Source organism: Mytilus galloprovincialis, chromosome 13, assembly GCF_965363235.1.
Source record: "Mytilus galloprovincialis chromosome 13, xbMytGall1.hap1.1, whole genome shotgun sequence".
NCBI lineage: Eukaryota > Metazoa > Mollusca > Bivalvia > Mytilida > Mytilidae > Mytilus > Mytilus galloprovincialis.
The window spans coordinates 17,172,305-17,189,340 of record NC_134850.1 but is presented as its reverse complement, the minus strand read 5'-3'; the positions used below and the strand labels follow the sequence as shown (position 1 = coordinate 17,189,340).

The 17,036-nt window shown below is 32.2% G+C and overlaps 2 protein-coding genes across 3 annotated transcripts in view; one reads left to right on the top strand and one right to left on the bottom strand.

Annotated features, from left to right (window-relative positions):
- Positions 1–887: 887 nt before the first annotated feature.
- LOC143057317 (putative N-acetylated-alpha-linked acidic dipeptidase) overlaps positions 888–17,036 on the bottom strand; it is a 66,906-nt gene continuing 50,757 nt past the window's right edge. For both annotated transcript variants that reach the window (XM_076230611.1, XM_076230610.1), the window contains exons 13-19: positions 16,683–16,746; positions 15,717–15,876; positions 7,314–7,407; positions 6,240–6,492; positions 5,478–5,565; positions 3,850–3,942; positions 888–2,581 (exon numbers count right to left, since the gene is read on the bottom strand). In XM_076230611.1, the coding sequence (XP_076086726.1) occupies positions 2,389–2,581; positions 3,850–3,942; positions 5,478–5,565; positions 6,240–6,492; positions 7,314–7,407; positions 15,717–15,876; positions 16,683–16,746 (945 nt within the window). In that variant the 3' untranslated portion in view covers positions 888–2,388. The remainder of the gene's footprint in view (positions 2,582–3,849; positions 3,943–5,477; positions 5,566–6,239; positions 6,493–7,313; positions 7,408–15,716; positions 15,877–16,682; positions 16,747–17,036) is intronic.
- Positions 7,789–14,969, top strand: LOC143056439 (uncharacterized). The gene is made up of 2 exons (XM_076229524.1): positions 7,789–7,948; positions 8,748–14,969. The coding sequence occupies exon 2, from the start codon at positions 8,911–8,913 to the stop codon at positions 9,883–9,885; it is 975 nt and encodes a 324-aa protein (XP_076085639.1). The 5' UTR covers positions 7,789–7,948; positions 8,748–8,910; the 3' UTR covers positions 9,886–14,969.

Genomic DNA, 17,036 nt, shown 5'->3' with positions numbered 1-17,036 from the left:
TGAAATCTATTGTGACTGTTGCTTAGTTTAGGATTGACTCATCAGATATGAGCAAAGCACAAAATCAACTAGAACATGTATAAAAAAATTATTCATTTTGAGGTGATCTAAATGTAAGATAACAATTTCAATGTGCATAGCACCATCTTTTTATAGTCTTAATTAGGCATGACATAACGGTTCTATAGCTAAATACCAAACAGTTTTTTTACCATCAAAATTGAAACAAGATTAACAGAACAACCACTGTTGATTCAATTATTTAAGTTGATTCTAATCCAAGTTATCAGGATTGAGCTAAATTTAATTTTCATCAATTATATATGTATTTGATTTCCAAAGTTTTGACACACCCTTCATGCAAATCTATAAAACAGTTTGCTTACACTTTGTACTGTTACAGAACTGTTTGAGGTAAGGTAGGGTTGAGCAGCTGCTAAAAAGTTTAATGCCACCACATTCTATAATTGCTTGTTCTTTCAAGAGCCTCTAATACATGCATGTGTTATATTTGTTCAAAAGGCTGCTTTTTTCTTTTTTCTTTTAAACTGTTTCACATTTAGCCATATGAACGCCTTTTATAGCCGACTAGATTTTTTGATATGTTCATCGTTTAAGCCTGTTTACAAACATCTCAATTGTCAGAACTCTTGTGGATAGTTATCTCATTGGTAACCATACCATATCTCCTTAATGTAAAGTCAGAAATTATTGTGAGATATATATCAACGTGAATAATGCGAATGGGTTAGTATTGCAAGATGCAGATTTTCCTGAAATCACAATAATTCATTACATCCGTGTACCTTCTTCAACAATGGCAATAATAAATGCACACAATAATTTCTGAATTTACAGTGTTTCATATTGTTAAAAAAAAACTACTGTTGGTGATAATGAGTTCTAATGATCAAATATGAATACATTAATAAAATTCTCCATATTTACAATTGTATATATCTACATGATTTTGACAAATTAAATATGTTATATAGTAAAATTTACATCTATATTTTACATTAAAAATTGTTTGTATATACATTTCAGCATAAAATCATAACATCTAAATAGATCTAGTTTCAGCAGAGATCACATTTAAATCCATCTAACTACATCCTGTACTATCTGAATACATGGAAAACGTGGAATTATAGACCTTCTCAGAATCTCTCTATTCTTTTCACAAATTTTCATTAAGGGATTTCGCTTCTCAGTTTCAAAGTAATTAACTTTTCAACACACTAGTTTATATAGATAGGGGATAAATAAAGGAATCCAAAGAGCAAAAAAATATATAGGTCACCATGCTTCTTTTCGAGATATTAGCCATTGAAATTTTGACGGGAAAATATTCTCTCTTGACTTTTCATAGCTTTATCATTGACAAGTTGAAGTTCTCAAAAACTGTTAAAAAGTAATTAAAATTTAATAAGACTTTTACAGAAGGCTTATCATCATACTTGTAAAAGATTTACAAAAAGAATAATGGGGGTTACCGGGCAAATTTTTTCAAGGCATTCAAATTGATAAAACCAGAGGATTCCAAAAATCTGACAAAAAAATCTAAAACATGACAAGCCAGCTTCCTTAAAAGAGCACTTATCATCTAGGACACACATCATAATTCTGTATATTTGAACTATCTTTCATTAAAATTATAAACAATCTTCCTTCTTTTGGCATAAGTGGATTCATTATTATTCAAATATACATTGGTTTCATAGGTAAATGTTAACCTAACAAGTTCAAACGAAGAACAAATTTTCTATAGGCTTGTATGAAAAAGTAAAAACCACAAAATTAAATACCCAAGAAGATACAATTTTATCTCAATCTGCAAAAAATGTTACCCACAAAAACAAATCCACAGTACATTTCTCCCATTCAAATTATAAACAATATTCCTACTTTTGGCATATATAACTAATTAAAATTCACTTTATCAATTTTTGTACATCTGCATTTCCAAGACACCTTCATTTCATCAGAGAAAATTTTGACTACTGTGCAAAAGTTACTTTTGTTTGAAATAAATGCAACAAGTGTAACAGAATCCAAAATAACAATTACTTATCAATATTTGTCCACCATTACTGAATATCAGTAACTTTGAATTTGTGGTTATTTTTTTTAAAATAAATCACAAGAAAACAATGTGTGACACGATAGAGCAAAGGGGATCTTGATTTGTTTCAGAATCCCAAATAGCAACAAACTTTATACTCTTCATAAATATTTTATAAATATTTCATCCTGTCTAATTTCTATAGCCTAGTGTACAGAGACTATTAGTAAAGCTATTTGATGTCTGTGAGTGCATCACTCTATCTGTTTGATATCACTAAGACAACTGTAGCAGAATCACAATTACTGACAAAATTTCTACTTTCATGAATATCTAATAAATATTTCATCCTGTAGAATTTCTACAGCCTGATGTACAGAGACTATTAATAAAGCTATTTGTTGTCTGAGAGGATCACATTCTTTGTTAGTCTGACATTGTTCTATTGTGACAGCAATCCCTGGAAAGATTTGATCATCCCATAGGTTCTCAGCATGTGGTGCTAACAATAAATGCCTGAAAAACAACAATTATATGTCATTTAAAATGATCACTAAGAACTTGCCAAAAACTTTCTTAGCTTAAATATCCGTACTGATCACCTGTACTTATCACTGTTTTTTTTATTCTTGTTTTTTTTAAAAGAGGGGAATATCAAGTGTTTTGGAGACTTAAAGTGGTACTTAACACTACAGGGAGATAACTCTGTAAAATCAGCTAAACGTTTTAATTACGTTGTGTTGTTTAGGGAATATTAAGCTTCTCGGTGATCAAAATCAGTGTTTGTCAAACTGCTATATAACCAGTGTAATTTTTCTGATAAAACGGTTGGTTAAAATTTTTTGAAATTTTTATATTTTTGTTAAAGGGTCAAAGTTAATACTTTGTCAAAATTTTATGAAAATTAAACGAGCCAAATTAATTTTAGTTAAGGTGTTGGGTACCACCTTCAAATTCTCTGGTCTTTTACTTTGGCCTATTTTGATTTGATGCGCTTTAATATTTTCAATCTTTATTCACTAATAAATCTAATATGATTTGCATATTAGGGAAATAGTTAATATGATTGGTCGAGAGGGATTCGGGAAGTGGATCTTGACTTGGTTTTTTTTCCAATAGTCAATGTTGACAGAACAACTTTTTGCAACCAATCTAAACAAGATTGAGGTGATAATTACACAGACCAGCTGGACCGTGAAAATATTTTCACTTAGTGTTCATTGTCAAATTAAAGAATAAACACAAAACATTTATTTGAAAGAAAATATAAACATATTATTCAATATTTAGTATTATTTTAGTAGGTTTCTCTATATGAATTAGATTTTGAATAAAAAAGCATATTCACCTGGAGAAAAGAGTTATTCACCGCGCTACGTCACACGCTTTTACATGTAAAGTTATGGTAAAATGTTTGATGTGCAATTGGTTTAGATAAATATGTATCATTAAATACATTGTTTTCTCTTTAGATATGGAATAAAACAATTACTGTCTTTTGTTTCGGTAAATATGTGGTTTAATTGACTTTTGAAAAACTGATATTCACTTTGGCCCACAGCCACAGCAAAACTATGAGTTTTAATTAAGTTGAAAAAATATATATATTATGGATAATTCAAATGCTGATTATTTTTAAGGCTATATACATTTCCTGGGAAATTCTAGTTCTTAATTATACAATCAGAATAGCTTGGTAGTTTATCAATATCCAGGATAAATCTTGTATTTACATCTACTAAGGAATCCCCAGAGTACCTGGGCAGGTTAATTATAGTACTTACCTATACTGAGGATATCCCGGAATACCCTGGTAGTTTATAAATATCCTGGGAAGTTCCAGTAACTTATCATTAATTAAATACAAATCCGATTCTCTGCAAATACAAACAGTAATATATATATCAATGATTAAATGTGTTGATATCTTATTTACTTTAGATTTTATAAATTTTTGCATACAATTATCATAGCAATTGCTGTTCACTGGAACTTTAAAGCTTCATATAAATATTGCTGTCAGAATTTTAAATTCGAAACTAGGACAAATTATTCTGTCTACTAGCTAATTATTCCATTGCTGGTACTCCTAAATGTTACATGCTTCACAGAAAAAAGGTAAACGCCATCTTTTTAAAAACTTTTTGAATGATCTAATAGCAGGAAAAATTGGTAAAACACTAAATATGTATCCTGAATGAGAAATCTGGTGGGGATAATGTCTATTTTATAGAAACTTCTCCAGCTACTAACATTGATATATTACTAGTTTTCCATCATCTTATATATATATAATTTAATATATTCTTATATACAGTAGATGTATTTCACTTATCAGTAATTACAAGTAAATTGTAATATATATTGTTCTCTTTTAAATGAATATCAATTACAGTCTCACATATTTCAGTTGCATGAAAAATCTCATTGTCCCATTTATGATCCTCAGTATAATAATAGATAGTTTTCATTTAACGTTATTTGAGATGAGTTATTTCCCCTTGGCCACCATGTTTTAAAAAGACCAAACTTGTTGATTCAGTACAAACAAGTCACACAGTAGACACATACTTTCAAAGTGATGAATTATCTTAGTCTTAAACAAATTAAATTAAACAAGAATGTGTCCTCAGTACACAAATGCCCCACTCGCACTATCATTTTCTATGTTCAGTGGACCGTGAAATTGGGGTAAAATCTCTAATTTGGCATTAAAATTAGAAAGATCATATCATAGGGAACATGTGTACCAAGTTTGAAGTCGATTGGACTTCAACTTCATCAAAAACTACCTCGACCAAAAACTTTAACCTGAAGCGGGACAGACGGACGAACGGACAAACGGACGAACGGACGGACGCACAGACCAGAAAACATAATGCCCCTCTACTATCGTAGGTGGGGCATAAAAATAAAATTAAATAAAATGAAGAATGTGTCAACGGGACATATGTCCCTGCTTGTAAATATATGACAAATAATGCATTTTTTTAGTTTTCAAAGGGACATAACATAAGAACTACAAAAGAGACATCACCCAAATGTGAACTTCATCTACGTTTGGTGGTAATAAATATAAGCATTGTGTATATTATGTTTCATAACATATAGTTGAGGCAAACTAATTTTAGCATGCTGAAAAAGCAAATTTAGCAATGTTTACTTAATATAGGGATGTTTAGACAGAAGAACAGACAGACGTATACAGAGGGACAAGGGTAAAACTTAATGCCCCCTTCACTGTTGTGGGACCATGAAAAACTGTTCTGGCTGTTTGTATAACCAGTTGAATTTGGTTGATTCATGAAGGAACATGTTCAATGGTGTATCTCCTTCAACATAATGTCAAAGAGAAATAACTCTATATACTCAAGCCAAGTCAAGAGAAACTCTATTAATAAATTAAACTTACTTTAAAGAATCAAGGTTAATACTTGTTACATTAAATGCAAATGTTTTTGTAGCTTCTATAAATAGATCAATCTTTGAATATAATACATCTGGAAAATAAGAAAAAACAATCATTTAAATGTCAGACTTATAGATTCTTAAAATTTAAGTTTCCCCTTAAAGTCCAGTAGTGTGTCTGTGATTTGAATTCGTAATTATATCTTTGAATATCTTTTTTATATATGTAATCGAAAAGGACTAAAATTATCTTTACTTTCATCATCAAGACTCTGCTAGGGAATAAGATCCTCTATTTCAAATTTTTTATGTAGTGTTTTCTTAACTTTAGTTTGTATTTTTTTTTTGTCGTGCAATTGACTAATTTCAGATGAATTTAACCTTGTTTTTTATCTATATGAAAATCTAAATGTATTTCCATTTTTCCTATGGTAATCATGCTGATGGTTTATTAGAAACTTATACTTATGTAATAAATTTTAAAAACTTATTCATAAAATTCGTGTCAGAAAGGGCCTGTTACTGATCACTTTACTTTATACAGACTTATGCGTCTAATTAAAATCAAAAAAAAAAAAAGAAAGAGTTAAGTGCTTTGAATAAAAACGATTGTCACAAAATTTCAAGGGTTTTTTTAGTAAAAAAACTGATTACCAATAAACAGTAATGTATAAGGAGATGAAGCAATAGTAATAACAAGCCCTCACCCTTCCAGCCAATCAACAAAAAGATAATGAATGCATACATATTGTAATATCATACATACTAATATCTACATTAGCAGAAGAAATAACAGCTTCATTCTCTCTCAAATATTTCTTTCCTCTGTCAAAAACTTGTGCATAATTTTGAACATCAAATGGAAGCACTGCTGAATCAGCTAACAGTAAGACCATGTCTGCCACAATCTTAGTGACCGTCTGCTCTAGTTTGGTATCTTTGTCCAGGAATGTTTCTACATATTCTTTATCATCTTCTAACGTACTAAATGCTGGATAAGTTGGCAAGTGCGGATAAATCTGCAATAAAAAAATGTCATTAAAGGTTTGGATATATTATAAACAAGAATGTGTCCATAGTACACGGATGCCCCACTCCCACTATCATTTTTTATGTTCAGTGGACCGTGAAATTGGGGTCAAAACTTTAATTTGGAATTAAAATTAGAAAGATAATATCATAGGGAACATGTGTACTAAGTTTCAAGTTGATGTAACGATAACTTCATCAAAAACTACCTTGACCAAAAACTTTAACCTGAACTTTGCACTATCATTTGCTATGTTCAGTGGACCATGAAATTGGGGTCAAAACTATAATTTGGCATTAAAATTAGAAAGATCATATCATGGGGAACATGTATATTAAGTTTCAAGTTGATTGGACTTCAGATTCATCAAGAACTACCTCGACAAAAAACTTTAACCAGACAGACGAACGGAGGCACAGACGGACGGACGGACGAACGGAGGCACAGACCAGAAAACATAATGCCCCTCTACTGTCGTAGGTGGGGCATAAAAACTAAACAAGAATGTGTCTGAGGAAATGAATGTTCTGGCACAAGCTTTACTAATTCCAAGTTAAAAGGGGCATAACTTTAGTACGGCAAATAACTCCCAACCTAAATTGGAATTCTATCTATGGTTATGGTTCTCAGTATAGTGTAAATCATTCTATTTATCATGAATCAGTGGCATATTGCTATAAACATTATTAATCAACATATTTCAAAATAAAGCACTTCAATTTATTTATCATAGTTTTTTTTTGTCATTACATAAAATAAAATTTCTTAAAAGCTTCACACAATTGTTGTGAAAGTGCTAGATTAATCTACCTTTGAATTAAATGTATACATTGGTGATACTGAAGGAACTCCCAGATAATACTCAAATGGTGTGTGGTCACTGTCTCCATTCAATGGATTTATTCTGAAAAACGAAACATTCTGATTAAAATGGTTTTAACAACTACCAACACAACAATCTATACTGCAAAATAAATCAATGTATATTAAATGCCAATTGACCTGAAAGGCTGATTTTTACAGGTATCTACCAGGAACTTGCTTCCTCATCCATGATTTCTCAATCATTAAACAAGTGATTTATTAAGTATATCACCCCTTTATACTCATATATTAGCTCCTTAAATCTTTTTTTACCTAAAATTCAAAATGTCCCACTGAAAAACTACAGGGTTTTGACACTGTTCACAAGAAGTTAATAATTTCACCTATCCATATCTTAAAATTTATGACACGAAGATTGCAACCAATTATTTTCCAGAATCTATAAAATGGGTGTGAGCAAGTCACTTATGATTCCGGAATTTATTCATGTGTAACCGGTAATTTTCTATTTTTATTGTAACCGGAACCACCGTTTTGATGACGTATTAATATGCACTTATGATAACGCTGGAATGAATGAAAGAAACATCTTAAAATAAGCCTTTTTATACCATCTACAGGTAAATTATTATTGTATTAATTATTTCCTGGCCTTTATATTATTATAAATTGCTTTTATTGTTTGTGTAAAGTCTTCAACACATATATAAACATGATAAACACATCAAAACAAACAATATTCATACGGCAAACCATTGCCGACGTATTTCCATATTTTTGTATCATTATCGGTGTATACAGCAGCACTATGAATTAATAATACTGACAAACATATCATATTATATCTTCTGTAATTATGTGACACATAATTTATGTCACGTAGAATACTATAATTTAGGTTAGTTGTTTTTGTTGCATAAACATTGTATTTTTCATTGTTAAATAATTGTTTTGGTATATTAATCACATGCATCTATAATGATGGAACAATAACCATCCGTGTTCACTTCTGAAAAGTTTAATTAACATTTATTTTGTACACAAACGAGAGCTATTTGCTATAAAAACTATGGAAAGCCTGTTTAACATTAATGTGTCTTGTTATGGAACGCAGGTTTAACAATATTTTGTAATTCTATTTAAATGAGTGTTTTGATTAAGTAAACTTCATTTTGAATATGAAAGAGAGTTAATGAAATGATTTAAGTACTATTTACTGCATATAAACCATACTTTGTCTATTTAAATGTATACAAGAGTTATTGGTATTAATACTGAGTAATATTGGCTAAGGCAAGCAAATTATTGTAACTATGTATTTTGCTGATATCATTTACATTATAGTGTACATTATAACTGAAGTTGTGTTCTACCTGTAGACAATTGTATTATAAAAACCTTCTTTTTGTGTATTTGCAGGACTACCTGCCACCTTTGTTAACTAGTAAAACAATAAAGATCTTATCATCAAATATGTCACTTTCTATCAGCCTCACTATACACCTGGCTACATTTGGCGTCGTCGACAGGATTAATGTGACAACTTTTTACTGAAGGTGGTAGACGGAGAACAACATTCAAGATGGCCGACGGAGATGTCAATGCTTTGAAAAAGGAACTAGATGATGTTAAGCTGAGATTAGCTAAGGTAATAGCATGTAAAGAAACAGTAGAACCGAAGGTTGTTTTTACACCAAGAGAAAGGAAAATAGAGAAATTCTCAGGTAGGAAAGAGGACTCGCAAACATTAGAGGAGTTTATCGAAGATGTTGAATTGACAATAAAGAGTAGGCCCACACCAGAGGAAGAAAAGGTTAACTTTATAATTAGTCTGTTAGAGGGTCCAGCTAAAGAAGAGATAAGGTACCGACCACTCTCTGAAAAGAAAACAACAAAAAGTGTGTTAAGTATACTCAGGGAAGTATTTGGTGAAAGGGGAACAATATCAGAACTATTGTCAGATTTCTATGTTTGCAAACAGACAGAAACCCAGACACTACAAGAATTTTCACATATCCTCATGTGTAAGCTAGACAAGATATGCAAGCGAGACCACAAATGCATAACAGATCGAGACATTGTCTTGCGCAACCAGTTTGCTGAGAATGTAAGACCAACATGGCTCAAAAGAGAATTAAAGAAACGCATAAGAGGTACGCACATAATTTCATTTAATGACATTCGAGAGGAAGCAACTTTGCTCATGGAGGACGGTGATGTTCAAGAAACTTGCCAACAACAAGACAACAGGATAGACGACTTTGAAGTCCCCATTTTTGCTACTCAGGCCAAACCATCTGGAACTTCCGACATAGCAAAAGTACTTGAAGATCTCAAATCTGAACTCCAAAGCATTAAATCAGAAGTAAAAACGTTAAAAGAAGAAAAACAAGGAGCATATAGAAAACCAAGAGATTGTTACTATTGTGGTAAGACTGGGCACATAAAAAGGAATTGTCGCAGCTTTATCAGAGATCAAGGTAATGCTACACATAACCAAAAGAATGAAACAAATGATTTAAACGAAAACAGTCTACGGCAGGGAGCCGGTCCGTAGGCGCTGGTACAAATGGCTCGTCCCTTGTTAAGAAATCCGTTGGAAGTAGTCCTATTGTTGACATGAAAATTGGAGATGTAGTTGTATCATGTATTTTAGATACTGGATCAATGGTTAGTACTATTTCCGAATCGTTTTTCAATAAGATGTTAAAGTCAAATTTTGAATTGCATCAAGATAAGAGTTGGCTTCGGCTTAGGGCAGCCAATGGATTAGACATTCCGTACGTTGGATATATAGAAACAGATGTATACTTACCTTTATTTGGTGAAACTATTAAGGACAGAGGAATTTTGATTTTAAAGGATTCTCCTGGAGTAAACAGGAAGGACTCGTCTGGCCTTATTGGTATGAACATAATATCTCAATGTATGGATCTTTTCAAAACTATAAACAACTCAATTAAACCAGAACATTCTGAAATTAAGGGATTTGCAAGAGTAGCCGGAAGTTCTGAAATTTGTGTACCAGCTAATTCTGTTAGTATTGTAACAGTTGTAGGACCAACACAGACAAGGTCAAAGGACAAAATTATAAACATTGAACCATTATCTAGAAATACAGAAGTTATGGTAATTGACTCTGTGTCAACTACAGAAAGAAACCGATATCCCGTGAGGATAGCAAATTTGAAATCATCTGATCTATGGCTAAAACCAAATACTAGGATTGGTGTTATAAGAGAAGTAACTTGTTTGGTAAACCAAGAGGAATCAGAAGTTGAATTTTTTAAAACCAATGATAATGAAGAAACAATAGTTTTAAAAGCTGAAATTAATGAAATCAATTCTAAACAAGACATTTCTCGGGACTTTTTAAAAGAATTAAACTGTAGCGAAACTGAAAAACAGAAAATAGTGGATTTGATCGAGAAGCATCAAGATGTTTTCATATCTGAAGAACTAGATCTAGGATACACCACTACCATGCAACATCAAATTAAACTGTCTGATGATAAACCAGTAGCTCAACCTTATAGACGTATACCACCAAGTCAGTACGAAGAAGTTAAAACGCATATCAAAGACCTTTTGGCAAAAAATATCATAAAAGAAAGTATAAGTCCGTATGCAGCCCCAATTGTTGTCGCAAGGAAAAAAGACCAGTCTATACGCCTATGCGTTGATTACCGGAAGTTGAACCTTAAGACAGTCCGGGACGCATTTCCGCTCCCACGGATAGATGAAACTTTGGATGCACTTCATGGAGCAAAATATTTTAGTACTTTGGACCTTGCAAGTGGTTTTCACCAGATTGCAATGCACCCCGATGACCAACAGAAAACTGCTTTCAGTACACCATTTGGGTTATTTGAATATACTAGAATGCCATTCGGATTGTGCAACAGTCCAGCCACATTTCAACGGTTGATGCAGCACATTTTTAATGATTCCGTCTTCCAAATTTTGCTTATATACTTAGATGATCTGATTATTTACTCTTCAACAATAGAAGAACATTTGACAAGATTGGATAAAGTGCTAACGAAGCTAAAAGAACATAACTTGAAACTAAAAGGAAAGAAATGTCATTTTTTCAAAGAACAAGTAAAATATCTAGGTTACATTATATCTTCAGATGGCATCGCAACCGATCAAGACAAAGTGGATGTTGTAAAGAAATGGCCGCAACCAGAGACTGTAAAGGACTTGCGCTCTTTTCTTGGATTTGCGAGTTATTATCGTAGATTCGTTCCGAAGTTTGCACACGTAGCTAGACCTTTATATCATCTTATCAGTGTTTGTAACAAGGAAAAGACAAAACAGAAGTCAAACAAACAAATGCAACTTTCATGGACAGAGGAATGCTCCTACGCATTTACACATCTAAAAGAGAAGCTGACAACTTCACCTATATTAGGGTTTGCAGATTATAAATCTGAATTTATTTTAGAAACTGATGCTAGTTTCAGAGGACTTGGAGCAGTTTTAATGCAAAAACAAGGAAAAGATCTCCGTGTAATAGCCTATGCTAGCCGCACACTTAGGCCTAGTGAACGAAATGATGCCAATTATAGTTCTGCTAAACTTGAACTATTAGCCGTCAAATGGGCAGTAACTGAAAAATTGAAAGACTACTTACTTGGTTCTAAGTTTGAAATTATAACAGACAACAATCCTCTGTCACATTTACAAACTAGCGGGAAACTAGCAGCAGTGGAACAACGATGGGCAGCTCAGTTAGCTCAGTTCAACTTTACAATTTCATACCGTTCTGGAAAATTAAATGGCGCTGCTGATGCTTTATCACGATTACCCAGTTACACAACAGATGTACCGACCGATTTACGTGTTATAGCATACCAGAGAACCGTAGAATCAATCGAATATGAAGTTGAGAAAAAACATGAACAGTCTGACAAGGATGGAATATTACAAGCGTTATGTAATGAAGTAAGTGCATTACCTAGATATAGTAACAGTGACATGAAACTAATTCAAAATAGTGACAATACAATTAAACAGTTTTTGATATACTTTAATGAACAAAGAAAACCGTCATCAAGTGAGCGTATGAAAGAGTCTCCTAAAGTAATATCTATGTTACGTCAAAAGGACAGAATGTTTCACAAAAACGGGATTCTATATAGAAAGGTAACTGACCCACAACAAGGGGAAACACATCAATTCGTTGTACCAGAGGCTTTACAAAAGCAAGTGTTAGAAATGTTACATGAACAAGCAGGTCATCAAGGTATAGAAAGAACAACAAGCTTGATTCGTTCAAGGTGTTACTGGACAGGAATGTTCAAAGATATTGACAATTACTGTAAGGCATGCGAACGTTGTAATGTTGCAAAGATGCCATGTCCCCGCATATCAGTTCCAATGTGTCATTTTTTAGCAAGCAAACCAAATGAAATCCTAGCTATAGATTTTACTATTCTAGAACCATCAAGTGATGGTAGAGAAAATGTTTTAGTTATAACAGATGTATTTTCGAAATTTACAGCAGCGATTCCGACACGAAATCAAACTGCAGCAACTACCGCCAAAGTACTAGTTTCATCATGGTTCATGCGTTATGGAATACCTGAACGTATCCATTCGGATCAGGGGAGGAACTTCGAATCTGAACTTATTAGTGAGCTTTGTAATATTTACAACATCAAAAAGAGCAGAACTACTCCTTATCACCCACAAGGTAATGGTCAATGTGAAAGGTTTAATCGGACTTTACATGACCTACTTCGAACACTAACACCAAAACAGAAACAGCAATGGCCAAATTTTCTTCCAGAATTAATCTTTACATACAACTCAACAGTTCATGCGTCTACAGGCTTTTCTCCGTTTTATCTAATGATGGGTAGACAGCCTAGATTACCTGTTGACTCTCTTTTTGACTTTGAAGAAGATGGAAATATTAGTGACAATAGACATGAATATATTTCTGAACATCTTAGTAAAATGAAGATTGCGTATGAAAAAGCAGGGGAGCACTTAAGGAAAGAAGCTGTTTTACGAGAGAAAGCTCATAACACAAAAGCGTCCGAACATAAACTTGAAGTTGGTACTCGAGTACTTATTCGTAATAGAGTACAAGGCCGAAATAAAATTCAGGACAAGTGGAATTCTTTACAATATCAAGTGATAAAGTGCTTAGACGCTGACCGTCATGTTTATCTCATTGAACCAATTGATAAATCTGGACAACCTCGCGTCGAAAATAGAACTAATTTACAAGTGTGCAAATTCAAGTCACAAACAGACAGTGACAGTAGTTCAGACGAAGACCCTATTGCAGTTGGATACAACGGATACCGACAGCTGAGACGATCAAACAGAACTAACTTTGGTGAACACTCAAATGTTTATAATGAACCAAGATCAACTGTTTAAAATTGTATATTCATGCCTTTGACAATTTTTGACAATCAAATATTTTTTTTTATATTGTACCAATGTAAAATGTTTAATGACTTTTAAAGGGATGTACGTTACCATTTCTAGTCAAGGTTGTTTGCTAATGCTATTTGATTAATTGTTTAATTCATTTTTAAAAGGTGCCTGTTTGAATTTTTTTATTTTCTTGACACTTTAAAATTGGACTTTTTGCTGATTTTTTCCTTTTTGTGTAAATCTGTTATTGCATTGAAGGTTTTGAAGTCAAGTTCTAGTCAAAGATAACTTGTAATTGCATTTGAAGTTAAAGATAATCACACCTTGCTAGTAAGAAATTATTTTTGTGTGTGTGTTTTATTATGATTATGAGTTGTATCATATTTTGAAATTGAGTCCTATTCTGTAAAATTGTACTTTTTGTGTTATGGTTGCAGTAACGAGGACGTTACTTTTATAAGCAGGGGAGTATGTGAGCAAGTCACTTATGATTCCGGAATTTATTCATGTGTAACCGGTAATTTTCTATTTTTATTGTAACCGGAACCACCGTTTTGATGACGTATTAATATGCACTTATGATAACGCTGGAATGAATGAAAGAAACATCTTAAAATAAGCCTTTTTATACCATCTACAGGTAAATTATTATTGTATTAATTATTTCCTGGCCTTTATATTATTATAAATTGCTTTTATTGTTTGTGTAAAGTCTTCAACACATATATAAACATGATAAACACATCAAAACAAACAATATTCATACGGCAAACCATTGCCGACGTATTTCCATATTTTTGTATCATTATCGGTGTATACAGCAGCACTATGAATTAATAATACTGACAAACATATCATATTATATCTTCTGTAATTATGTGACACATAATTTATGTCACGTAGAATACTATAATTTAGGTTAGTTGTTTTTGTTGCATAAACATTGTATTTTTCATTGTTAAATAATTGTTTTGGTATATTAATCACATGCATCTATAATGATGGAACAATAACCATCCGTGTTCACTTCTGAAAAGTTTAATTAACATTTATTTTGTACACAAACGAGAGCTATTTGCTATAAAAACTATGGAAAGCCTGTTTAACATTAATGTGTCTTGTTATGGAACGCAGGTTTAACAATATTTTGTAATTCTATTTAAATGAGTGTTTTGATTAAGTAAACTTCATTTTGAATATGAAAGAGAGTTAATGAAATGATTTAAGTACTATTTACTGCATATAAACCATACTTTGTCTATTTAAATGTATACAAGAGTTATTGGTATTAATACTGAGTAATATTGGCTAAGGCAAGCAAATTATTGTAACTATGTATTTTGCTGATATCATTTACATTATAGTGTACATTATAACTGAAGTTGTGTTCTACCTGTAGACAATTGTATTATAAAAACCTTCTTTTTGTGTATTTGCAGGACTACCTGCCACCTTTGTTAACTAGTAAAACAATAAAGATCTTATCATCAAATATGTCACTTTCTATCAGCCTCACTATACACCTGGCTACATGGGTGTAGCTTTTGCATAACCTTTTGAATCTAATTCAATTTCTTAATAATTAATTATAAATAGTTGAAGATGAGTACTTATTCTTTTCAAAACTGTGAACTTCTAAGCCATGTATACCTACTTTGGCTGGGAAGGTATCCCTGGATCCATGAATCTCTCTAACCACATATCATACACTGATTTATCATAATAATCAGGGACAGTGACCTAAGCTATGTATACATACTTTGGCTGGAAAGGTTTCCCTGGATCCATGAATCTCTCTAACCACATATCATACACTGATTAAAGTAATAATCAGGATCAGAGACAAATTAAACTATTAATACCTACTTTGGCTGGGAAGGTTTCCCTGGATCCATGATTCTTTAGCTAGTATCGATCTCTAAGCACATATCATACACTGATTTATCATAGTAATCAGGGACAGTGACATACTAAGCTATGTATACATACTTTGGCTGGGAAGGTTTCCCTGGATCCATGAATCTCTCTAACCACATATCATACACTGATTTATCATAATAATCAGGGTCTGTACAAGGCACTTTTTGTGTGGAGTTCTTTATAATACTGTATAGTAATGGGTTAGCTTCAGCATGAAAGGAATAGTTCCCTGTAATACAGTGAAAGAGATTCATGAGCCATTTTCAATCAATTATAAAAAATGGAAAATGTTTGTAGATTTTAAGGTTTATAAAGTCAAAGTCAAAGTCAAAGATTTTATTGATATATATCTTTGAGTTAATAAAAAAGGTTCTTCTCATCAGTGCTAAACTTTCTTTCCAACAAAAACTAACTAAAAGTAATGGTGATTTCTCCACAGATTATTTACAAGCAATCCCTGTGTCGGTAAGGCAAACCCCAAAAAATTAAATACTGTGGATTCAGTTATTTTCCTGGTACCAGTTTTGGTGGATTGAACAAAATTTGAATTTTTGTGGATATTTGATTTCTTGATAGTCTGCATATCACCTTAAGGAGGTAGACCTAGGTTAAGGGAAATAACTCTTAAAATCATCAGTACGTTTGTGTCAGCCATTTTCATAAATATGTTCTTAGCTTCTTGGATACATAGATTATTTCCAATCGGTTTCAGGTAAATGCTTAAAATTCATTGACGAAACTTGGCTTTTACAAACGCATAACTGATTTAAAAAGTTATCTCCCTGAACCAAGGTCTACCCCCTTAAGTTATTAAAAATTTGTCATTATTTGAACACATAATTTCGTGGTTCATCTGTACCAATGATTAGGATAACACCAAAAGCAATCCCTATGTGTTGCCAGAGCTGGACATTACAGCAACAACAAAAGAAATATGGCATACTCCTTGTAAAGTCTTCAATAAGCCATTGCATGCCATAAATAAGTTCTTACATGTATAATAAATAGTATACTTCCTTCTATATATATTCATACCTCTTATCACAGAATCTAGATTTATATAGGCTACAGCACCTCTTCCTAGCATCTTCTCATATTCCTATTAAAAAAGTATCAAATACAGTAACATATTGAAATAAAATGTGGAATACTGTAAACCAACTTATTTTCGTGATCGATTTATTTTCGTGACTTTTGCGATTAGAAAAATAACGTGAATATTAATTGTCGGGAATATGTAAAACTTGGATCTTTCCTTATATTACACTTTATCAAGTGTATAAGAAAATCCCGAAAAATAAATCGTTGCAAAGTGGTCAAGAAAGGGTAAAACGCGAAATAAAGTATCTGCGAAAATAAGTTGGTTTACAGTATACATCAATGAACACA